The 25,806-nt window shown below is 42.2% G+C and overlaps 1 protein-coding gene across 7 annotated transcripts in view; it reads left to right on the top strand.

The window, feature by feature from the left end:
* APLP2 (amyloid beta precursor like protein 2) overlaps positions 1-25,806 on the top strand; it is a 56,649-nt gene that overhangs the window by 19,266 nt on the left and 11,577 nt on the right. For 4 of the 7 annotated variants that reach the window (XM_083588550.1, XM_083588552.1, XM_083588551.1 and 1 more), the window contains exons 2-11: positions 7,166-7,339; positions 8,685-8,814; positions 15,483-15,595; positions 16,600-16,796; positions 17,367-17,578; positions 19,901-20,068; positions 22,436-22,566; positions 23,014-23,088; positions 24,699-24,857; positions 25,279-25,407. In XM_083588550.1, coding sequence (XP_083444676.1) covers positions 7,166-7,339; positions 8,685-8,814; positions 15,483-15,595; positions 16,600-16,796; positions 17,367-17,578; positions 19,901-20,068; positions 22,436-22,566; positions 23,014-23,088; positions 24,699-24,857; positions 25,279-25,407 — 1,488 coding nt within the window. The remainder of the gene's footprint in view (positions 1-7,165; positions 7,340-8,684; positions 8,815-15,482; positions 15,596-16,599; positions 16,797-17,366; positions 17,579-19,900; positions 20,069-22,435; positions 22,567-23,013; positions 23,089-24,698; positions 24,858-25,278; positions 25,408-25,806) is intronic. The other 3 variants (XM_083588555.1, XM_083588554.1, XM_083588553.1) reach the window with 1 other exon arrangement.

Here is a 25,806-nt window from a genome sequence, read left to right as displayed (position 1 = left end):
TCCTGCATAAAGTAAAACAAAGAGCAGTTAGGCCACCACCCAGGACAACGAAAATTTCAGAGACCTGCCTCAGCTGTGCAAATGCCATTGTAGAACCTGCTGCTGTTTTGAAGGAAACACATAGTTTAGCAGCCTGTTGGCTGGATTGCAATTCTCTCCATTCCAGGCAACATGATTAAAAGTCTTTTCATCTCCACTGGCTGCTGGTGGCATAGAAACAGTTGTAAAGCGGAGCAATTAAAGAAGCTAGACATTAAAAATGAAAAATAAATCAATATTGTGGTTGGATATGAAGACATTGAAAAAACAACAACAACCCCCATCCTGGAATTTTCCTCCTATCTGTGCCCCCTTCCAGCCTTCAGATTAATGTTGATTCTTGATCATTTATTTTGCAGCTCAGTGGAAATTTTTGAAATTGACTTTGTTCAGGGGAAAAAAAGCAAGCTTCACCAGGTTTGCCCTGGATTGGGAAAATGAACAAACTGTCCATTTCAGTGAAGTTACTACAGAGCAGAATATGTCTTTGTGGAAAGCAAATTTACAGCAGAATTTGGCAGAAAATGTCCAGAGCATCTAAAGAAAAGCCTTGAAGGCTTTTTGCAGTGGTGGTGGGAGAGCACATACTAGTGGGATGTCACAGATGAGCCTACTAGGAGGTTTTTCAGCACATATGAGAGTGAAACTTGCTATTGGGTTAAGAAAGGACTTTTTTGTGGCAGAAAGGAAGGAAGTTCAGTCTCTACTCACTCCCACAATCCTGGGATTGCCACTTCTTGTTTTGTGTAATGTATGTGATCTTTAAATCCTTGTTGTAACTTCTATTTAATTAGAAGGTCTAACATGTCTCACATTCAGTTGGAACATGTGTGTGTCTGGGTTTATGAACAACTGTAATTTTGTTTCATACAACTGATGTGTGTGATGTGGGTTGGTCTTGACTTGAACACTTAGGCTAGGCTTATGAAAGGATGTACAACCCTTAGCTGATGTTGGTGACTTATTTATTTATATAGTTTTTTTATTTAGGACATTTGTGTGCTGCCCCATGCATAATGTCCATATGCTTGGATGATTAGCATAAGACAATTGAATGCTTTAAGCAGCCTGATTGGACTCTGATGTTCAAAATGTTGTGTACATGATATTGGCTAAGCACTGACCTGTACTGCTGGACATGAAATGTTCTTTTCTGTGGTTCATATATCTACCTGAACTTGCTTTAGGTAACAGGAACATCTTGAGGGTGAGTGACTCATTTAGCTTATTCACTTGCGAATAAGTATTTTAAATGTCTCTATGGCAACCTGTCTCCAGTGATATGCAAACTATTTGAACAATCCAAGGAGGAGCGATACCTTTCCCTTAGTAATGGGATAAGCTTCCCTTAGTAATGTGGCGATAAGCTGAAAAGATGGCTAAAATAAACACTTCAGCATTAATGTTTAAACACAGCATCCTCTTGACTTAAAGATCTCTGTTTGAACAAGGTTCATGCTGGTTCAGAACAAATTTTGGATGAATTTCTAATAGGCATAGCTGACCTTGCAGCTTCTTGCACTTGGTTTTGCTGTATACATTTGTTAGTACCATTCTAAGAAAGAAAATTACAGTGGCTCACAGTAGGATAGACCTTATAAATCCTTTGCATGTTATAAGTCAAAGTCCAGGACTATTTTTGCACAATGCAGCATGTGAACACCCAAGGTTAACATTCCAGACACGCCCTGTCTCCTGTTTCTCCTGGCACTGAACACTGTTCCACCCTCTCTTTCTGAAACGTTTCATTTGCTTGCTAATATGGTCTTCAAACGACAGGCATTTGCATTTGTCCTCCCCTGATATTTGGGTAATTCCAGGTTGTTCAAGACCTGTATGTGAATACCATAGTGTGTGGTAGAAAGGCTCATTTTAATCAGCCTACAGACTAGAAATCAGTGTGCCCTGCATGCAACTTTTGTCAGTTGTAAACAGATTTTGCTTAATGGAGAAGCTACATGAAGGTAAAGAAGGGAATACGGCCTTTATTTTATATTCATTTCAGACTCCCTTTACTTTTCTGTAGTAAATGGATTCTGTAGTCTAGGAAGGCAATTAAGACTGAACATTCCAGGTCTGTAGCAGGTACTTTGAAAGTGGGATACCATAGCTCAAGGGTAGAAAAATATTTGCCTTCCCAATACAGTAGATGGAAGACTGCCTTTGAGCCCAAAGTGATAAGGAGGAGAAAGGTGGAAGGGTCTCCAGAGGAAATGGGCATAGGCAGTTGGTGCTTGGCGTTGTTTGTTAGTACGAATGAGAAGCTACACAGGTGTGGAGAACAAGAGGTTTATGGTATGGATTCTCTGACTTGCCTGCAAGAATTCAATTCAAGGGATCAGGCTCCCTTGACTTGATTCTACAGTGACTTAACAATGTGTTCAGAGGACAGAGCACACTCATAACAGGCTGGTTATTGAGGCTAAAGCCAACCATTTATCAGTTAATGTGCAAGATTGTTTAAGACAGAAGTCATTCCTCTCAATAAATTTGTCAAGCTGCCCCTGAAAGAAGTCTCTTATCTCAAATATTGAGCCTTTATAAACGAATCTCTCTATGCCATTGTGTTTTCTTCTTTCCTTCCTGTGCTAATGCTGTCCCTCCCTTCCCAAAGAGGATGTGAGGCTGTGTTCTAGAAGTGTTAAGAATATTCCTGGTGTTGGGGCCAAACAACTTTCTTCCTAATTTAGGCAAAGTATTGGAAGGAATCCTCCTCTGAGAGAACAAAGTAGTAAATCACAAATTCTCCATTTGGGTCACTGGTCCAGTTGGTATATTGATGCCTGGTTTAGGCTGAGTTTCCAAACTTTTGTACCTGTAGTGTGCCGTATATGCCCAAACTTTTGGCTTTCCTTGCATCAGGTTTAGGCCCTAGGCAGAGAATTTGTTGGTCTTACTAAATATTTGTCATCTTTATAATGTGTTACGGATAACAATGAAACCATCCTGGGATACATTATTAAATGATTAGTCAGCAAGTATACTAGGTTTATTGGTATGGGTACTAGTGTTGGTGTGTATGTATATGTATATGTATATGTATATGTATATGTATATGTATATACACAGACACACACACACAAAATATTGAAGTCAAATTAATAGGCATATTTCCTATTCGCAAATTGTGAACCATCGCTATGCTTGATCTTGGAGATGAACTAGTCTCTCCTGATAAAACCCTGCTTATTTTCTTTCTGCCGCCTCATATTAGATTCTCAGAGGGAACAGAAAATTGTAATGAAGGTTGAAAATAGCAAACAGTAATGATCAAGATTCTGTTTCACCGTCTAAAATTGTACCCCTCAAATTGATCCTATTTGGGGAACAGCAGCAGAGCAAAGCTGCTATAGTGAAGCTATTCAGCTCTGCTAATTCATAACTTCTGGCATTGACAGTGAATGCTGTTGCATCATTACTGATAGATTCCTCTTTCTCCAGGGGCAGCTTAGTTTATTTTTTTTTATTTTTTTTTTTTTTAAATAATATTTATTAAAATTTTTCAAAAATACAAAAAATATCACTTTACGGGACTCCCCCCTTCCCCCACCCCTACCATATTCCCCTTTCATATTGTTGGCCAAACAAGTTCCCCATTCAAATTGAAACTTAATTTGTTTTACAGTAAAAAAAAAAGAAAAAAAAAAAAAAAAAAAACCCAGTGTTCTTTCCCCAAGACCCACCCCATGTCATTCCACAATTTCCATTTTTTAATAAAAGAAGCACCCCAGATAATAGAAACAGAAAAGGTAGAGAATAAAAAAAATATAATGAATAATAGACCAATTCAGCAAAAAAATAACCAAGTTGGCAAGCCTTTGGAGTTTTAGTTCTCCCCCCCCTGTCCCCGGTTTAATTTCCCCCTGACCATCAACCCCTGGTGTCTGCCTGGAATTCTTAAGACCATAAATCACAACTTTTCCCCAACTCCTTGCTGGCTTTTTCTTTTTTAAAATTAAAAATAAATTTTTTTGAAAATCAAAATTATTATTATTATCATTATTTTTCAAAACTTTAACTTCAGTCTTTAATAAAACTGTAATAGAACTCCCTCCATTGTTCTTTCCAGGTTGTAGTCTGATTTCCCTTTGTTCCGCTGCTAAAACGTTGTAGTTCGAAAGTTTGGTAAGTCTGCAGGGATGGTTGTTATTCAGGGGCAAAACCTTACGTTCAGTCCCTTCCTTTCTTCAATAGAAAAATCTATTGTCTCCTTTAAAAAAACAAAAAAGAAAACACCCTGAAGACAAGATGTTATTTCCGTTTTGCAGCTTTCCCAGAAGATAACCAGTCCTGTAAAGTTCCATTGGTGTTTTTCCACTTTCCCAATCCTTGTAATGTCCCGAAACTCCTCAAGGGGGATTGTTGTATCTTTGTTTCCTCTAATCCAAAAGTCAATTTGTTATCCATATTCGCCATTTTGTATCCAAATTTTAACAAGTTGTAGCAAATTGTATCAAATTTAACCAGCCAAGTTCTCATAATAAAATCCACTCCGCTTTTCGACTTTGACAGCTATTTTGACAGCTGTCAAGATCTCCGACTCCTTTCACCAGGCTCTCTCTTCAGTCACCCCGGTTCCCAGGGGGGGGGGTTGCGTTTCCCTTCTCCAGTTCCTCCTCCAGCACAGTTCTTGTAGTTCCCCATCGTGAAATTTTGGATTTTTATCAGCAATGCAAGCCTTTTTGGGTCTTGGTTTCCCCGTCCTTGTTTTGGAAAGTTTACAATAGGGAGGGGACTGACTTCCTTTTTGGATCCCCCCCGCTCGTATCCAATTCGAAAAAAAAAAATTTTTTTTTTTTCCTCCTTTTGAACCCGATTTCCAAATTTACTCACGGGTTGTTGTTGAAAAGTCCGAATTTTCAATGGAAGAAGTCAGCGCTCTCCGCCGAATGGCATGCGGCTTCGCTCAGCAGGGGAAGCAGAGAACTCAAGGCACCACGCTTCTCCCCGGCACCCGATCCGTAGCCTTTAAAAAGGCTCCTTCACGAGTCGGGAGGGCGCTAACGGTGCAAGCCGAGTCTCCATGTCCACGGCCTCCGTGGCCGTGGTTTCTAAGGGTCCCCGCATCGCCGGTGCGGTAGAACCCAGCCCCTGCCGAGCAGACTCCCTCCGGAGCTCGGAGGGAGTCCGCCATTCGGCGATGGCGCCAACCCGGAAGTCCCAGGGGCAGCTTAGTTTAGCCTGAAATTATCTTGTCTTTTTGAACTGGTTCAGGCAATCATGTCTTGCCTTGTTAAGCTGAGATATGCAGCAAGTCTTGCTTGTGCATGGAGCCCCTTGGTTCCTTGCTTTTTTGTCAGCTGCAGTTAAACCAGGGAGCCTTTTAACTGTAGCTTCACATTTCATCCAAAGTGGGAAAACAAGGCTGCTAGCTTCAGTACAAGCCAAGATGTTAAACCAGATTCAAACCACAGTTTAGTATATTCACTTGTTCTGAAGCTATAACCTTCTTTTTCAGAAATACCGTATTTTTCACTCCATAGGGCGCACCGGACCATAGGGCGCACCTAGTTTTTAGGGGGGGAAATAAAGAAAAAAAGAATTATCCCCCCCAGCCCCAAAGAGCTTTAGCCACGCACAACCTCTCCAGCCGGGAGAAGCTGCCGCGGCTTTGTTTTTAGCCGCGGGGCTGGGACGGAGGAAGCCCGCGGGGCTGGGACCTGAGAACAGGCAGCTATCCGCAAGCCTTCGGAGCCCGGCGGGAACTCCCACCGGGCTCAGAAGGCTTGTGGATAGCTGCCTGAAGCCCGGGGAGCGCAGCGGCAGTTGGCACTGCGCTCCCCGGGCTTCATGCTGCAGGCTGCTATCCGCAAGCCTTTGGAGCGCTCTGAAGGCTTGCAGATAGCTGCCTGAAGCCTGGAGAGCGAGAGGCGTCGGTGCGCACCAACCCCTCTCGCTCTCCAGGCTTCAGCGAAAGCCTGCATTCGCTCCATAGAACGCACACACATTTCCCCTTCATTTTTGGAGGAGAAAAAGTGCGTCCTATAGAGCGAAAAATACGGTAGTTAAATAGTTATAGTTAAATAGGTTTAATGGCAACTATCAGCTGAAGGGAGGGGCAAAGGAGATCTATGCATGAACAAAGACTTGCACATATGTTAGTTTAATAATCTGAGATAAAAAGGTAAAGGACCCCTGACAGTTAAGTCCAGTCGCAGATGACTCTGGGGTTGCAGTGCTCATCTCACTTTACAGGCCGAGGGAGGTGGCATTTATCTGCAGTTTTTCTGGGTCATGTGGCCAGCATGACTAAGCCGCTTCTGATGAAACCAGAGCAGAGCACGGAAACGCTGTTCACCTTCCCGCCGGAGCGGTACCTATTTATCTACTTGCACTTTGACGTGCTTTCGAACTGCTAGGTTGGCAGGAGCAGGGACTGAGCAACGGGAGCTCACCCCATTGCGGGGATTCGAACCGCTGACCTTCCGATCGGCAAGCCAAGAGGCTCAGTGGTTTAGACCACAGTGCCACCAATCTGAGATATGATGGTCCAAATGTGGCTGTTATATACACATACTTGGATGTATTCACACACCACCTTCCTAATTAAGGAAATGTGTTTGAATTCCTTTGTCTGTTTTGAAATGCTGTAGAAGGGTCACTTTTATCAGTAAAGAAAGACATGCATGACACACACACCAATGGAAGGAATTAATAAGTGGCTTTAAGGACCAATTTGCCCTGTATTCTCCTTCCAGTGGGCAGAAGGAGCAACAGCCCCCTGGAAGTGTGGTCATGCAGCTTAGTTTATCAGGACCAGTAGTAGGTTTGCATTAGTCTGTCATGCTGCATTGCAGTGAGAGGAAGTTTTCAAGTTCTGAAGGCTCACCATATTCATGGTGCAAGAGAGGGTTTTTTTATGAAGTACAAAGTTCTTTCCTCAGTTCTTTTCTTTCCAAAGTTCTTTTCCTCAACTCATGGTGAAAGTGTGGTGGGCTTTTAACTGCTGCTGTTTTTAGTTTTGTAATTGGATTGTTTTATATGTATTTTAACACATGTTTTATACTTCTATTATGTTTATAACCTCCCTTGGGAGATCTTTGCCCTGAAAGGTGGGATATAAATTTCTTAAATAAAAATATGAAAAAGCTACTTGTGTGTAACATTAACTTCTTTTTCTCCATAGGCACTTGCTGCCAATGCCGGCACAGGATTTGCTGTGGCTGAGCCTCAGATTGCCATGTTCTGTGGAAAGCTTAATATGCATGTCAATATCCAGACTGGAAAATGGGAACCTGATACTTTTGGGACAAATAGCTGTTTTGAAAGGAAAGAAGAGATTCTGCAGTACTGCCAGGAGGTAAGCAATCATTCTTTGTAGCTGGTGCAACCTTTGTTTAGATCCTGATGACTCATAACTTCAGCTAAATTTCGCAACTGCAGTGCAGTCCCTTCCGCAAAGCACTTTGCCACAACATAGAGATCATGAGGAAGTCCCACGTGTGACGTAGTTCCCCTGTGCATGAAAACTCATATGCACTGGATTTGTGTTACCCTTGTCTGTTCAGCATTTTGCAAAGGCTTCCATTGTAAAAGGTTTGGGGATTGCATTCCTTTCTCTGTCTAGCTATTCTGAAGTATTTGCAATGACATACATTCTCTTTCTGTGTGTGTGCACGCGTACGTACGTACGTACACACACACACACACACACACACTGCATATCACTAGTTGCCTTATTACCTGAGGTAAGTAGTGATAGTTCAACCATGATTTAGATCCTGATGACTGTTGACTTCAGTGATACTGCATCAATGAGCAGAAGTGACAAAGAATGACTGTAAGCTGCAGGTTCTGGCCTTAAGGTTGCAGGTACACCTGATACAATCGCATTTCCTGTGTTTGACCTGGCCATGTCAACCAGGATACTAACCCCAAAGCCACCACCATGGCTGTGCTTAGGTGATTGGTGTTACAACAGCAGCGTGTTTCGGCTTCTTTAAGGTGCTGCGTTGGTAGCAACAATCTGATAGTGCCCACCCAAGCAAATAGAGGAGGAACCTTTCAGCATATGTGTAAGTCATGCATATGTTCTTCTGCTTAGGAAGCAAAGAACCAGCACCATTGTGTTGGCAGTTGTAAATTTTGAGAGATTTTTTTTCTTGAAAGGTCCGTTTTACCCTTGATAAAATTTGATTTTTCTGCAACTTCCAAGGCTGGAGTATTTTCAAGCCCAGAATAACTACCTTCAGGAATTTCCTTATCTGTATAGGAGATGGTCAGGTCTCAGTGGTGTTCAATTTAAATATCTATGTGTTTAATATAACACCACAAGGCACAACCAGAATTCACTCATGCAAATTATAGTTTGCTTATTCAAGTGTAGAAGTAAGTTATGGTTTCTGTTAAATAAACAATTACTTAGGAAAGCAGAATATGTGAAGTGAAGGGGGAAGGAGGAGGCAAAAGGGAATGTGCGAGAAAAAGGGTCATTCATGTAATGCCAAATGGGGATTTGGCATTACATGTGAACTGGCCTGTTGTTGACCTAGTTTCTTATTTCGATAAACATAACAGCCTTTTTGCACATTTTGTGTCCCTTAAGGAGTTATCTTTCCTTCTTAAAATGTTGTTTTTTTCCTGTCTCCTGCCAAGAGTCTATCAATTCTCCATGTGTATAGTATTTCTTTTCACTTTTAAAATAGATTTATCCAGAGCTTCAGATTACAAATGTGGTGGAAGCCAATGAGCCAGTCAGCATTGAAAACTGGTGTAAAACAGGCAAGAAGCAGTGCAAAGGCCACACCCACATTGTTGTTCCCTTCAAGTGTCTTGGTAAGTACTTCCATTGACATGCCTGACTTTTGTTAGTCTCTATTTCCTTTAGATATCACCACCCCACCCTTTATTTGCATGTAGAAACTTCATATCAACATTGACTGTGCATATTGATCATGCCAATGGCGTTTCTTTCAGTAGCAAATGTTAAAAATATTTATGCAGAGAGTGCATAGAACAGCTTTTCTATTTTTTTATTCCGGCTGGTTTTAATTAATGGAATTAATATGGTAAGGCTCATATCTGTCGTTGATTTAACTATGATTTGTTTAGTTGATTGTTACTTGCATGGAGTCTTTGGGCATAAAATGAAACTTGAAATTTTAAGAAAACGCAGTGGATCTTTCATAAACTCAAGAGCTACCCAAGAAAGGAGTTTTGGTTGTTCTCATTTGTCAGGGTGGGCATATTTCAAGCTTAGGAATTCTCCTTCACTTTTTCCTTGAACTCTGAGGTCCACTAGTTTGGAGCCAAGTACAGAATAGTGGCTTAAAGAGAGATGGTGGGATGGGCATATTGTTAGAATTAAGGAATAGTGTACCAGCTTGCTATGAACCCTAGCCTGAAATCCCAGAGAGCCACTTCCAGTCAGTATATAATGCTGAAGCGCCCACCAGTCTGAGTTACTATAAGGCCACTTCCTATGTTTCTTAAGCTGGGTGGCTCAAGTCTTGCCAGTAGAATGTCCTTTGCCTTATAAGCATGAAAAGTCCTGTCTTAGTTGTTCTGGAGCAGGGGGTCAGCAGCCTTTTTCAGCCGCGGGCGGGTCCACCGTCCCACAGACCATGTGGTAGGCCGGACTATATTTTGAAGAAAAAAATAATGAACGAATTCCTATGCCCCACAAATAACCCAGAGATGCATTTTAAATAAAAGCACACATTCTACTCATGTAAAAACGCGCTGATTCCCGGACCGTCCTCAGGCCGGATTGAAAAGGCGATTGGGCCACATCCAGCCCACGGGCCTTAGGTTGCCTACCCCTGCTCTGGAGTCTCATGAGAAGTACCTCTCACAATTGCCAGCTGAAGCTGCCTCTGTGACACCTCCAAGCTGGTGAATGGCTGTGTTAAGACTGCTCCTTTTAGTGCGGCATTTGTTTTGCTGATCTTTTATGTCTCATACCTGATCATAGTTTATTCAGATCGATGCCCTAGGTTGTGAAATGTGGTTTAAAGGTGAAAATGAACAAAATGGGGCAGCACATTGTATCAACTCCTAGCTTGAGCTTTCCCCTGTGCCAGTGCAGGCAGGTAGTAGCCATCATTTCTATGGCGTCCGAGGGGGGAAGAGTTTTTCTGCAGTTAAGTGCAAGGCTGGCAGAGTGGGGACTCTTTACTTGGTGACCCCTGACAAGCAACACAATGGTTTGCCACTGGAGCATGTCATGCAAACAGAGTCTGTCTCCGCATGGCCATATTGTGAGAGGCTTTCTCTAGTTTCCTAAGTCAGTCACGTGTACCAATATCCTTCTTTTAAAAAAAATTTAAAGTGAGCTCAGATTGTGGGAGATTTCTGAAATTCTCTGCAGAGTCAGTAAGCATAAGATGTGCTTCTAGAGTGCTAAACAGATGAACTTGGCCTGTGAAAGGTTTAGTTTTCAATGAAAATAGGCCACTACTGTGATTGTGCTCCTTCTCTATTTTCTGTTCAGCCTCAGTTTTGTTTTGTTTTTTTACAGAATTTCAGCTGCAGGTGGAAACTTAACCTCATACTCCTTGTAGATAATTTGCTTTGCTTTTCCTCTGGTTTCCCTTTTCCTATGGCAGTGGAGAATGAGGCGCAGTTGGCACTCTTGTTGAACTGTAAATATGTGAGACAATAGGTTGATGGGAGTGGGAGCAGAGCTAGGCTTGGTGAAGAAGAAAAAGCAGACTATACGTAGACTGTTTGGTTAAGCTGCTGTGTGGACTAGAAATGCCTCATATGTCTGGCTTAAATTGTGAAGTGTTAGCTCTATTAGCAGTGTTCTTGAAGGATAGACATGCATACCGCAGCTTGGGTTACTTCCTTTAAAACTACTGATCCTTCAATATAGGAGATAATTTTAACAGGAATGAGAAACCTCTTTAGTTGCACAGCTGAGTTGGAATTCACGTGTGCCCTTTCTAAAATTAACTTCATTCCCATTGTATTCTGGCTTCCATAAGATGATATACTGGAGACATATTTCTTTCCAGGTTCATTGTCCTCACTGAGGAGATGTGCAAGCCCTTGTTCTTGGCTCTGATACCAAGTCAAAGTCAAAGCAGACTTTGGAACAGTTTAGAGTTGGCAGCAAGTTAAATGAAACTGTAGTGGCAAATATTGTTGGGCTTTTTGGCATGGATGCCTTTACTGTACATTGAAGCAGGTGAGAAATGCTAGTGCAGTGTTTCTCAAGCTTGGATCCCCAGCTCTTGTACTACAACTCCCATGATCCTTACCTAGCAGGACCAGTTGTCAGGGATGATGGAAGTTGTAATCCAACAACAGCTGGAGATCCAAGCTTGAGAAACACTGCACTGGAATCTACAAGTTTCTTTTTATTGCATTTATATCCCACCTTTCCTTTAAAAAGGACTCCTCCTTGCAGGTTTTTTCTTCTTCAGAAGAACATTATAAATAAGAAATCAGTGTTGCATGTTGCACTGTGAACATCTGTGTCATGATTCAAGACCAGGAGGCTGAGAGCCACAAGCAGCTGCTACAGAGCCAGTGTGATGTCGTGGTTAGTCTGCTGGGCTAGAGAGAGAGACCAGGGTTTGAATCCCCACTTGACCATGAAGCTTGGTGACCTTGGACCAGTCACTGCTTCTCAGCCTAGCCTACTTCACAGGGTTGTTGTGGTGATTAAATGCCATGTACCCTACCTTGAGCTCCTTAGGAAAAAAAGTTGGGCTATAAATGCAATAATAAATAAATATTTCCTAGGCTGTGCTTGCCTTTTGGCTACTTGGTGGTGACGTGCTTCCTTCTCTGCGCTCTGTTGTTGCACTTCTCCATTTCGAGGAAGCCAAGGGTGAATTCCCTTCTATCACCACACTAGCTCATCCAAGCAGGCTGCGCCATTCTGGTGCTGTGGAATAATATAGGAACACTTGCCTAATACTGTTGGTTTCAGAATTGCTTCTGCTTATGGCAGGAAATACCCATTGATCCCCACACCCTTGCTCCTTAGTCCCACCCCTCACTGCTGTGCTTTCTGCCACACGTCTACATGTGGCATAGCTTCTCTGGCCCTTTTCATGCCACTTCTGATACAGGGTGGTGATGGAGATAGTATTTGTTATCAGGGGACTCCTGATTCCACTTCCCTTGTCCCACCTGAAGTGAAGTGCTGTGAGATGAAACTGCACAGAAACTTTAACTTTTTCAGCAGCTACAGAAGCTTGTGGGGGATTCACAGGGGGCTCATTTCTTCAACCTCGGGTTTGTTGTGCTACCTTGAGCACTGTATGCTTTAATGAGAACAGAACTAGCAATGAGGGCATCACCCCAGGCAGAGGCCTTTCCCATCTTGCCTCTCACAGAGCTTTGCTGCCTAGAGATGGGCATGGGAGGGAGGAGAGGTTGTAGTGAGGACACCGTTTCTTGGCTGGCGATCACAGTGAGAGGAGGATCTCATTCTGTCACTGGAGGGTAGCATGTAGAGGTGTACCTAGGCTGCTTTGCACCCTTGGCAAGGAGCTGTATTGGTGCCCCCCATGCTCTTGGCAAGGAGCTCCACCAAGGCTCCTAGAAGAGCCAGGGTGGAGAGGTGCAATTTTTGTGCTCCCCTGAGCCTGGGCTCTTGGTGAGGGCCAACCTTGCCATCCTTTAGGTAGCATGCCTAAAGAGCCTTGTGGTTCACCTTGCTGTTTGGGGGTATAGCTGGAATCCCAGTGTGGGTGGGAGTCTTACCTCAAACGAAAGCAGGACTTTTAATTATTTTACTTTATATTTCTTTAGAACATTTTTATATCCTACTCTTCAGCCAAAAAGTCTCTAACAACATCTTACATACCATCAAAACAAGACAATACCTACTCATAGGCTTACACTTAAAAAAACAAACCAAAACAAAAACCCACAACGCACAAGGGAAAACAAAAACCCAGGCACCAGTTTCTAACCATTTGTTCCTATATGGACCAGTTGGCAAAGTTCAGGGGCAGGAGGCACCTGGTGGAGCTTGGCCTCCAGAAAAGCTGATGAACTGAGCCTTCTGCTTCCTGTCTCTCCCACTGAGGCAGTCTGATGGAATGGCTGCCCCCAGGTGACAGTTTGAGGGAGAGGAGTGAGCTCTGCTTCCCAGTTCTCCCGCTGCTGGAATAGCTGCCACCACATCGCTGTTTATGTATAGCAGGTGTGGCTCACCTGGTGACCCTCCAGATATTGCTGGACTCAGCCAGCATGTCCCCTGGCCAGGGATGATGGGAGCTGTAGCCCAGCAAACACCTGTACTTCAACAACTGGCTTCCTATTAGCTACTGAGCCAAATTCAATGTTTTCCTTAAAGCAAATTGGGACCAGGATACCTAAGCAGGATTGCCTCTCCTGGACCAAGCTGGTTTTTCATTTTGCTTTTGTTTTGTACCCTGCTCAGTTTTATTTGTGATACACAGTTGTATTTTGCATCTATCTAATTTATCTAGCTTTTATTACACTTTATTGAAACCTGTATTTTTTATTTGAACTGCTTAGATTTTTATTAAGTGGTATAAAAACTTTATAAATAAATAATGCTTCAGCTGCCTTGGTTGGAGACTGCTGTATCTTTTCATCTTGTTACTTGATTTGAGCTGTTAAATGAACTCCTGAACAGATTGCTTGATATGGTTATAATGCTGTTGATATTATTAGTATTAGATGATCTTAATTGACATATTAGTATGCTTTATGCTTATTTGAACTTTTTATATGATTTGAATAAACTGTTAATTCATTTGTCAATGCTAAATTACAACCTATTATGCTTTTTATTAAGGTGTTTATGCTACTGTGTTTTAATTGTCTGTTTTCTGTGACCCACAGAAAACATTGAGATGTGTCCAATGTTAGACCTACTCAGAGTAGGCCCGCTGAAATCAATAAATTTGACTAGCTTAGACCTTTTAGTTTTAATTGGCCTGCTCTAAATAGAACTTTGTTGGATGCAACCCAGTGAATTTGTGAAAAATGTCATATATAAATAAACTGACTGCTATATTTGCTTTTTATTCAAACATTTATTCAACTGCTTATTGCCTCATCTGTTCTGCAGCTTTATTTAGTCTCAGCTTCTCCTAACTTTTGTCACTCTTCCCTTTCCCTTCCCCTTGATTCATCTAAAACCCAGCTTAGAAGATTAGTGGGACACATATGATATAGGCCCCATGCAACATTGGGACTCCCAAATGCATGAGGTTGAGTAGTACACTTGAATGGGCCTCAACTCAGAATCTCCCTGCATGTACAAAGTTGGTGTAATACTATTTGCGTAGACTTTTAGTGTCCAGAGGACATAATGTTCCGCATAGGACTTGGCATGCTGTTAGCACTAAACAAGTGTTAAAAAATAGCATTAGTAATAATAATATCCATGTCCATCTTGGATACTGGACAGTGAAGTGGTTCACATGTCAGGCTAAGTCATAATGGCTCCAACAAGACTTTTTCAAGCCTAATTATTGGGGGTGGTACAAGCTTGCTGGAGTGTGCAAGCTGGCAAAGGAAAGTTAACTCTTTCCTCCCCAGCTGCACACTCCAGGAAGGTCCCCCCGCCAAACTAGGCTTGGGAATAAAAGCAAAAATATAATTTTCAAATTAATGACATGAGTCTGAGTGGGGAGGGGGGAAGAGTCATTGTGTATGTATGTAGTGTGTGTGTGGTTCTGGCAACAGTTTCTCCAGTTTGTACATATACCTGCATGCCCCAAAAAGTTACTGACCCCTGGCTTAAATGTGAATGTTGCACAATCAAGAACAAACTGTGGTTTATTTCTGACTTTAAACAATGTGTGTTTGTACAACATGATGGGCCATAATATGGCTTGGTTGTACTGCCCATGCAGCACTTGCGAGATGGCGATGGGAGCAGAAGAAGGTTCATTGTTTAAGATGGACTGTGGCTTAGTGTGGCATGTGAACATGGCCAATGGCTGTAGCCTTTATTGGAGAACAGAGTACTGGTTGTTCCTTTCTGGTTAACTTTCTTATAGTATTGGGTGTTCAAAGAAAAAGTTGAAATAGCTTATGGTGCAGACCTATTCATACTGGGCTTACTCACAGGTAAGTCCTATTTGTGTGACTTACTTCTGAGGAGACATATTGGATTTTGATGTCAATCTCAAGTTTCCAATTATCTCCAAATGCATGTTTTAAAAGCCTTTGTCATGTTTTCTCCCTGTTTGAATTAATTTAATATCCTGAGCTCCTAGATAAAAATGAAAATTCTTGCAGTTGAGAGGCCTTCTAAATATAGAGATATTTTATCATTCCTATGGATCCAGTTGCATCTTTTTCTGAGACATGAAACTTTAGTAGCATCAACAAGGCATCCCGTGGTACCTTATAAGCTAACAAATTTAATGTAGCATAAGTTTTTAAGGTTGATGGTCTACTTCATCAGATGCAAGTAAATGTCTCTAACTAGAAAGTAAAGCTTGGGACTTGTGTGTGAGATATGATTTTGCAGTTGACTTGTGCTCTTTCCTTCTTCACAGTGGGGGAGTTTGTCAGTGATGTCCTCTTGGTTCCAGAAAAGTGCCGGTTCTTCCACAGGGAGCGGATGGATGTGTGTAAAAGCCACCAGTACTGGCACACTATATCAAAAGAGGTAACTTGGCTGCAAGAGAAGGAATGCCCTGGCCTTCTCCCATAAGATGCCATAAAGTGGTATTTGAGAGAAAGCTTGAAACACAGAATTAGAAATGCCTTTTTTCTTTCAAGGAGTAATAGAGGCAAGGTCAGCTTGCAACGAATTTGAAGAATATCTTCAAGTTACAAAGTTTTTGACTAATACTGAGCCACCAAAATGAAGCAATTGAGATCCTGGGTGTAAATCATTGTTCAGCCTGATTTACTAAGCAAAACAACAACCTGTTTTCCACAGAGTCATGATTTCACTAAGTTAACAGTTTGAGAACTCCAGTTTGTGCCAGTTCCATGCAGTCTTTGTTTGTTATAACTGTGGAGTTCTGTTGACATTTGACTCCCTTGCTACTAGGACATAGTAGCCTAATTGGGGCTTCAGGGTTCTTATTTTGGAACACTGGAGATTTTGGTCCAAGTTTTTGGAAGGCAGATCTATTTTCAGATTTTTATTTGAGCATCATCTTAACATGCTTCTAAAATGTGATTCCTAGAATGATAAGGAATATTCACCCTTTCACTTCCTTGGTTTAAAGTGCAGAAGTAGTATGTGCTCTTCATAAAATTACTTTGAATTGCACAACTTTGGTTTCAAGCTAAATTGTGCATTGCATTGATATGTAACTTTGCACCAAGGCTGTTGAAGTTATAAAGCCCCAACCCCTGCTGGAAGGTCTGAGTCAGCAACAAGTTGGTATCTTACTTCTTAGATGTTATGTGCAGTTTCAGCTTCCAGGCATGGACCTTCGTCGTCTGTTGACATTCACTGCCCTATCCTGAGTACCACTTCTAAACAATCAGCAATTGTATGGCAGATGATTCTAGTGACCCTTTGCAACCTAGGCTAAGATGCAATGCTATACAAAATCTGTATGTTATCCTTTAATTGTGTGTGTGTGGGGGGGATGATGTAAGACGTTCACACATTAAAACAGTCAAGAGATTCATTGCTTTTAATACTTACTCCAGGCCTGTTTGACTGAGGGAATGATCCTGCACAGCTATGGCATGCTGCTTCCTTGCGGAGTAGACCAGTTCCATGGCACAGAGTATGTGTGCTGCCCTCAGGCCAAAATTGTTGATGAAGCTCTTTCCAAGGAAGAGGAAGAAGAGGAGGAGGAGGAAGAGGAGGAGGAGGAGGACGAAGACTATGACAGTTACAAAAGGTAATTGTTACAAGCTCTTTTCTTCGCATTTTATTGCAATGTTTTCTTCCCATTGGTTGGGCAGAGAAAAGCTTTGTGAGGATCATTGGGAGGCGTTAGGGCCACCTTAAGAGCATAAACATGGGCTGGGATCATGCTAGCTTCTTGTGATCCATAGATCATTAGCATTGCTGCATGGGGTGTCTTGCCTGGTTCAAGAAATGGGTTTTATTTTTGTTGAGCTCAATGTTTTGAAATTCTGTGCTCCTCTCTCTTTGCTTCTCCCCCTGCCTCCTCCTGGGTCTCGTAAGTGTGGGTGGGCTGGTTGAAGGTCATGGACTACTGAGGTGCTGTGAGTCTTTGGAAATAGATCCATATAATAAAACTTAAGAGCCCATCTTGGAGCCACTTCTACAATAGCTTGTGTAGATGCAATAGGGTAGTTTCGAGAATTGAAGTTGGTTGTGCATCCATTCTTTTCTTCCAATTCTTTTAAAGTTGAGGTGAGGAGACACAAAGCCAAATCGCTCTGCACATTCATGCCTGCAAACAGCAGTTGGTTTGCATTCTAATTGTATGTATCTTTTTTAGTGAGTTCCCCACCGAGGCAAATACAGAAGAGTTCACAGCGGCAATAGCAACAATGGATGACGAAGAGGAGGAACAGGAAGAAGATGAGGAAGAAGTGGTGGTAGATCGGGATTACTATTATGATGGCTATAAAGATTACAATGAAGAGCCTCCGACAGAACCAAGCAATGAGAAATCGCTTGCTGAGAAGGAAATAATGAGTGATGTGAAAGGTAAACAGCCACATTACAGCTTCACTCAGCTCTTCTTTATTCCAGTAGCTGTCAAATTGATCTTGCCAATCCATATGTTGAATGTTCCACTTCTAGTCTAGTAGCCTTTTTTCCTATTTGGATGTTTTAATTGCCAAATAGGTCAGTGGAGAAGAGCTTGTATGCCATTCATTAGAGACTAGTCTCTTCCTTCCCCCAAATTGTGGGACATACAGTGCCTACTTGCCAAGTGTATCACTGGCAACTCTTACCTCTGGCACTCTCCCTTGGGACTACTTTGAAATAGCTTTCTGCTATCTAATTTTGGAAAACATTGCAAATCAAAACATAGTTGTTTTTAAAATATGGGTTACTTGGGTGAAAAGTTATTCAGATTTTCTCCTTCATAGAAAAACTAGGAAGAATACTATCAAAAATGATCAAATGGTTTGTCATTTATACATTGCTATGTATGCTACAGTTTATCCATCAGTCAGCCCATCTATCCCAAAGTGGGGCAAGCTTAGTATAAGCAGTTCTGCTTTTGGCTACATGCTCCTATAGTGACATTTACAGCAGGCCAGTTAACGGTATCGGCATAAAATGTAGATAAATTCAGATTGTCAAACAGATGCCAGCAACTCCTGTAACCTTGCAGGTACAAACTCTTTGGTAAGCTTCCAGAATACTGTGATTTCACTTGCTGGAAGTAAAGCTTAGTACGTGTGGAAGGGCCACCTGGGATCTGCATGCTTTCCTAGCTGGTTACGCTTTCCCCCTTCAGTATGATACCTTCAAGATTTCAAATTGCACCAAGTAAGCACTCTTCCTCAAAGAACAACGACCTGAAAACTACAATTGAGTAGTCAGACTTTTTTTGGTGGTTGGGGGGGGGGGCAGGGTTTTGGGAAAACAAACACACACACACACACGTAATTTTTCTGACTCAAACAGCTGTTAGTTAGTCAGTGTCTCCTAAAGCCTCTCTAATGTGAAACAAATGGGATTAAGGTGCACCAGTTTTTGTGACTGATGTATGTCAGCTCCAAATTTTGGACTTCTCAACATGGTGCAAATATATAGCCAAGAGGAAGCCATGCAGTAGGAAGTGCTCTTGAGGAATGATGAAATGCTTTAGCCTCCTTGCTTCTGCCTTCGGTAATTGTTCCTCAGATGACAAAATACACTTTATGACAAATACACTTTTGCTATGTAGAAGAGCAAATTTTCAATCTTAAATTTATAACATTATCAGCAAGTAGGCTTTAAATCCAAAAGTAACTTTCTTCCACGTGTGTAGCATTAATAGTCAAGTTGTTTCTAAGCTTCCATTCAAGTATGTTGGAGTACAGAATGCCATCCATACTTTGTGGATGTATTTCAATGCTTGAAAGAAATGGTCTCAAATTCACACTCCCCTCCTAAATTTACTGTGTGCGTCCCAAGTTTATCACCATAAGTGAGAACTAGGGCAGAGCCTCAGCTTTTAGGAACTTCTAACCCAATAAGACATGAATGATTCCACTCTTCTGAGGTCCCTTGATCCCCTGGTGGTGGGAGTGGTTGAAGCTACCAAATCTGCTACCATATTGAAGGTCTTTTTCTTACAATGTTCTAGGCTTTTAACCAGTGTGGTCTGGCCATTTAGGACACACACACACACACACACACACACCACACACACCCCTGAATGAGGTTATGGGCTTACTTTCCACAGTAGATGACCATTTCATATGCTCAAATTAGTATTTGTGGATTCTTCAGACAGTCAGTTTTCCAAGTTGCACAATTTACCTAGTTTCCAAAGAAAGGTGCTGAAAGGTGGCAGACACAAAGCATTAGCTATGGTTGAGAAACGGAAAGGCTAAGCTGAAGGAACTGAGGCAGCAAAGGAAATTCCTCGTCCACCAATATTATCCTTTCTGGGAAGCAGGAAGAATAAAATCTTTCGCCACATAACCTGCCTAACCTGGTTGCTAACCACAGAACGTCTTTTGCATGAACTGAATGGAAGCTTTGGGACAGTTGTTTGCATGGTGCAATGTGGCCTAGATGTTTCTATGCTGCAAAATATTTTTTTCTTCCTACTTCCCCTTTGTGGAAGTGGCACAGATGAAGTTGAGCGGGATAGCGTTATCATCATTGGGCCTACTTTTGGCCCTGGTAAACAGATTTTTCTTTTCAGTGATGGGAAAACTGGAAGCTTGTGGATAATGGATCTGTAGCACCCCAGGCAAATGTCAGTTCTTCAGCTAAGACTAACCTAGAGCCATCGCTGCTGTTGTAATAGCTTAGCTAAGCTGTGCTTGTCACCAGCTGATGCTTTAACCATCTCCCACACAGCTGTCTGCTCCCAGGAGGCGATGACAGGTCCCTGCCGGTCTGTGATGCCTCGTTGGTACTTCGACATGTACAAGAAAAAGTGCATTCGCTTTATATATGGAGGCTGCGGAGGAAACAGGAACAATTTTGAGTCAGAGGACTATTGTATGGCTGTGTGTAAAAAGATGAGTAAGTCCTGCCTCCCACCTGCCCTCTTGCAGCAAGCTGTTGTCCTGTCTGTCTTCTCATCCTTGACCAGGTCAAGGAAAGAGCTGTGTGTAGCCTTGTTCTATGAATCCTGGTGTCTGCTGAAACGCTGTCTGTCCTGCAGTAGTCTTTATTGTCTGTGCTCCTTTAGGTTTTAGGTCCAGCTTATGTTTCTGCAGCTTGGGAAGACTGGCTTCCCCTTCACGCACTGGTCTGCTTTTCTAAACGCATCTCACCTTTGCAAGGTCAATGAAGGCTCAATTGATCCCTTTCTACTTTTTGCAGTTGGAATTGAGCATTTTTGTTTCTTAAAACTGCTGCCCTTGTTCACCTCAGCTGACCTCCTTTCTTACTCCCTTCCCATGGAATCCTGCATCCTTTCAAACACTTCCTCCATATGTAGCTACTGGTATGAGATACACACTGGTACTCTCCCTCTCCCCCCACCCTTTTTTTGAATGGAAGATAACTGCTTCATTTTCTGCACCATTAGAAATATGAGCTACAGCTTGATGACTCTATTTGATAGCTTGAGGCTTTTGCCTGCTCTCACAATAAAATATCCCCCCCCAAAATTAAGTTATTGTTAAATTCCAGCACTTTCCTTTTGGGCTGTTGCAGAGGCCTTTTGAAAGGCTTTTTTGTGCTTTCTAGGGCTTGGCAGTCTGTCTATACAGCAGTAATCCTGTTTACAAAATGGGTTCCATGCAAATGCTTTTGATTAGGTTGATCTGATTGAAGTGGTGGAATAAAAGATGCGGATGTCAGGAGCTTTTTGGACAAAAGTTCATCCCATCCGAGAAGGATTTGGGGGTGGAAATTGGAGCCTCCATATCAAAGCCTGATTCAGAAACACTAAACAGTATGCGACACATCCAGTCTTGGCTTCCATCTGCAGAGAGAGAGAATGCCTTTTTACATGTGCAATGTGTGCTGTCTTGCCACTGTTTCACTTAATGCTTACCATGTTGAACTAAAAATGTTGTGGGTTCAAGTGCTGTGTTGCGACTCCCGCTCAGGGCTTTATACAAGGTATTGGATGAAATGTGCAGTTCTGTGAACAAAATCTTTCTGCCTGAAAGCAGTTCAATTTGATATGAGATTTATTGACTTCAAAATGGATTGATCCAGGTGATCAGGATTTGTGATGAACTCATTCTTGCATAGATATTGAGTGATGGCTCTCATTTACTTAAAGTATATTTTTATTTCCTTAAAACATTAGTACCCCATCTTTTTACCAAATGTATGCAAGGAACTAACCAAATAATTGAACAAGAACAATATTTTTAGAATAGCTTAAAATGCTTCTGGAGGAAGAAGATAGAAGCCCAAGTAGATATAATTCTATTCGTCATCTGGGGGGGGGGGATATCGGAATTCAAACTCTGGAATACAAGCATTGGTTGCAACAACAGGAAAAAGTCCTGTCCCTGGTCACAGTATTGGTTCAGATAGCATGGGTACCAGGAGCAAGACCATAGATCTCTGCACAGAAGCAGGTTTATATGAGAGACAGCAGTCCTTCAGATATCCTGGTCCTAGATGGTTTGATGATTCCTAACACTAATTCCTCTTTGCTTCAGAATGGGTCAGGATGCAGACCATGCCCCAGCGATAAGCTGGAAAAGGCATAAACAACAACCTGTCATTTAAAGATAATACTGTAGCATGAACAACTGTTAGGAAAGTCCTGATGGCACAAATATGGTCCAGTCTCATCCTTTCCACTTTGGAAAGCTGTCCAATTTGCTGCACAAGTCAATGTTTTTACTGTGCCTCTTTGTGCTGCATAGCTCTCTCTCTCTCTCTCTCTCTCTCTCTCTCTGTGTGTGTGTGTGTGTGTGTGTGAGAGAGAGAGAGAGAGAGAGAGAGAGAGAGATGCCCTATCACCTGATAAAGCTATTGGGGGTAAATGAAGTTTGAAGTGTGTAAATCTCTCTTTGGGGACTGAATATCTGAAAAATCTGGACATTTCTGCACTAACGATCTGTGGGTAGTTTCACTGAGCAACAAATGTATGCAGCCTTGCATAAACCTCTTGCGAGCATTCTAAGCAACGGTTTGGTTACTGATCCTGCATAATACTTGCCCACTGTTGGAGAATGGGGTGGTTTTAGAGATATCCCGGTATGTTACTTGTCTTCCCGTAATACTGTGTGAGGTGCTGTAGAAAACTGGCAATTGATAGAAGCGAGAAAGGAGTTCTGGAAGGGATTGTTAAAGCCTGTTTCTGAGAGGGGAACCACTGGCAGCATGTCCCCCTGCCCTGGCACCCTTAGGTACAGCAGCAGCTGACTGATCCAGGGCCATTGACACAACGGGTCCTTTCTTCTGTCATCTCCCCAGTTCCTCCTACTCCTGTGCCTACTGATGATGTGGATGTCTACTTTGAAACACCAGCCGACGACAATGAGCATGCCCGTTTCCAGAAAGCAAAAGAACAGTTAGAGGTTCGACATCACAACCGCATGGATCGGGTGAGCCTCCTCTTAAACTGTAGCATGGCTGCCCTTATTCTGCAAATTCAACTCTGCAACCTCGTTGTGGCTAGCCAGCTGTCTCCAAGCCATCGACTTCAGGCTTTTGCTTTTTAGTTGGGCCAAGTATTTTTTTTTTAAGTTATCTTTTTGGATAGTAAAAGCAATAAACCCTCCAAGCCAAATTGCTCCCTTGAGAGCCTAAATTAGAATTGTCTTTCCACAACAGGAATTTTTCTCTGCAGCTTTCTGTTAAACCTTTAACAAATAGTTTTTGGTATTTTTGTTTTTGTTTTGTTTTTTAAAAAATATGTTTATATTGGAAGCAGCTGTGGAAATTGTATTGAGTGGTGTATTAAATAACCTAAATGAACTTAGTGTGTTACATGTGGATCAGTCACGCTTGTCCTCACGGACCAGATTTGTGTCTCTTTCTGACCTGTTTAGGTGAAGAAGGAATGGGAAGAAGCAGAGCGCCAGGCTAAGAATCTCCCGAAGGCCGAGAGGCAAACTCTCATGCAGGTAAACTATCAGAGTGAAGTGGGTTGTTCTCTCCCAGAGCATGAATGGATGGATGGCTTTTACAGTTTCTCAACAGTCAGAATAAGACCACTAACTTAACTGTTTTTGCCATCTAGCTGTTGACCTAGGGATGTCTTGTTTCTCATTCATGGGGTTATTTTTCCATTCTTGGATTCAGTGCTCCTTAGTACCCACTGCTCTTCTGGCTGGTAGGAGAAGATGAAATCAAACACCAAGCATGTTGGTGGCTTGTGAAAATAGAACTGTAGAAAACCAGCCATGTTTGCTTCAGCTGAGAGTGCTCAGATGTGGTCCATTTGAAGAACCCACAGATCTTATTTGTTCAAAACTGGTGAAAACCCATGAGGATGAGGAAACCACCTTCCTGGTAAAATAGTTTTGAGAATAAAATCTGCTGTGGCTTTTCGTTAGTTGTGTCCTAGAAGTTGGTTCATACCAGCCGAGAAACATGTAGAAAACAGAATGGTTTGCAAATGAACAATTCCAAATTGATTTTCTTCTATTATCTTTTTAAAATTGTGTTTGCCTTTATTGCCTTTAAATTGGTTTGCAGTGGCATAAGCAAATTTGTTTTCTCTTCATGGCAGAAAATCACAAAATGCCATTTTTTCTAATTTAGCCTTATAAAAATGCAAAGTTTCATACAAGCTACTAGCAAAAAACCACCAGCCTCCTATTCTTCTAAAATTAAACTGCTCAATCACTTCAGCCTGGAGGATTGTAAGGTTGAGGTTTGGAACCTTAGGAAGTAGTTAAGGTGCTGGACCCTCAGTTCAGACATTATGTATTTACAGCATTTATGGCCCACTCTTCATTGAATGTTTTCAATCCCAGAGCAGAGAACACATTAATAAAAATAAACAGAGAGGAAGAATATACAAAAATTACAAAATCATATAAACAGGACAAATAAGCAACTAAACAATTCAGTTATAAGGCAAACAAACAAACTTACAGCAACATAAATTAATATTTCCAATTTAACAAAATATGGACCTCAAGGTTAGCAGGGCTGCTAGGTAGTGATATTCGGATGAATTTTCTGGCCTACCCCATCTTCTCCTTACCAGCTGGTAGGGACAGGGTCTTGAAAACAGCGCCTTAGCAGAAATGCATGGGTTCCTGGAGAGGAGAAAGTGGCTGTTCTGCTTCTCCAATGTTGTGACCACCACCTCCTCTCTGAGAGGCTGTACATTCACACTAAGCCATGGTTTGGCTTTGGACTACATTTGAATTGACCCATTGGCAGGCTTTTGGCAAGCCCTCAACCTGTTTGCTGTCACTAACTAGGCAAATGGTCACCAGTACTAAAATAGTTATTCAACTCTATATCCTGAGAGTGACTGCAGGGTTAGATTATCCACTGACTGCAAGGTTTTTTTGCATTTTCTGCTCCAAACCAGTTTTGGACTAAGTTGCAAAGACTGCTACTCCACCTGCAGAATACACCTACCATGATATAGATGCCAAATCTGTCTCCCAGGCGTCTTTCAGGTGCTGTCTGACTAAATGCATCTGAAAGTAGCTAATCAGAATAGAAGTAAATAATCTCTTTGCCACCTGTTAACTGCACCATTTTCCTTCTGCAGCGATTCCAGGCAATGGCTAAATCTCTAGAGAAGGAAGCAGCCAGTGAGAAGCAGCAGCTGGTGGAGACTCATCTCGCTCGTGTGGAAGCCATGCTGGATGACCGCCGTCGCATTGCCCTGGAAAATTACCTAGTTGCTCTGCAGACCGATTCTCCGCGGGTACGTTCCCCTTGGGATGTTTCAAGTACATGCATTAAAGGGAAGGCCAGGAGTGTCTGGAAGAAGTGCAAACATTGACAGCTAGTGGAAGAAAAGGGTGGGTGGGTGGGTGGGAAGAGAGGCAATAATTGATTGAGCAGCTGTAAGGTAGGCATTCTGGGTGTATAGCATTAGTATAATGGCTGCTGAATTTTCCTATAAATCTGAATCCTGTCCAGTTATGTCTTGCCTGGCCTAGCTCCAGCTTCTTGCCTGTGGTGCAGCAGCAGCTCATGTGTCTTGTCCTCGCTATATCACAATATTTTAAGTGTGCTTTGGCTTGCTTTTCATATAAAGCAGATGGACCTTAAGGGGCACAGTTGAAATCACTGGACTATCTTCCATTCTCTATTGGCTCATCAGTTTGGTTTAACTTCTACAGCCTCACCGTATCCTGCAAGCCCTGAAGCGTTATGTCCGGGCAGAGAACAAAGACCGCCTGCACACGATCCGCCATTACCAGCACGTTTTGGCTGTTGATCCAGAAAAGGCAGCGCAGATGAAATCGCAGGTACAGAGTAATCCCTGGGAAACATTTTGTCCCATGTTTTAAGACCCACTCCTAGCTGGGTGTTGCAGTTTATCTCTTCTGCCTCAATGTGCAGACTTTGAGCTGGTTTGGACATCACAATGAACCATAGTCCTTCTGTGCATTTTTGGTATTAACCTGGGATGTGACTGTTAAACAAAAATAGTTCCTATTTACATTAACCAGAGTTACACAGCTGGGGTGGGTTACTTTTGGGTGCCAGCTGGAGCATAGATGAAACATGGCCACTTCTTGAACTGACAGCACCCATCCCTGATGCATCATTTATTTTGTTGTGCCCATACTGACTCTGCGCTTGTCCTGCTGGCTTGTTGACTGTAATCACTTTCTTGGATTTCTCATGCATCTTTTGCTTTTACT

The sequence above is a fragment of the Podarcis filfolensis genome (genome assembly GCF_964270895.1).
Source record: "Podarcis filfolensis genome assembly, chromosome: 15".
NCBI classification, from domain to species: Eukaryota; Metazoa; Chordata; class Lepidosauria; order Squamata; family Lacertidae; genus Podarcis; species Podarcis filfolensis.
This window is presented reverse-complemented; position numbering and strand designations above follow the sequence as displayed.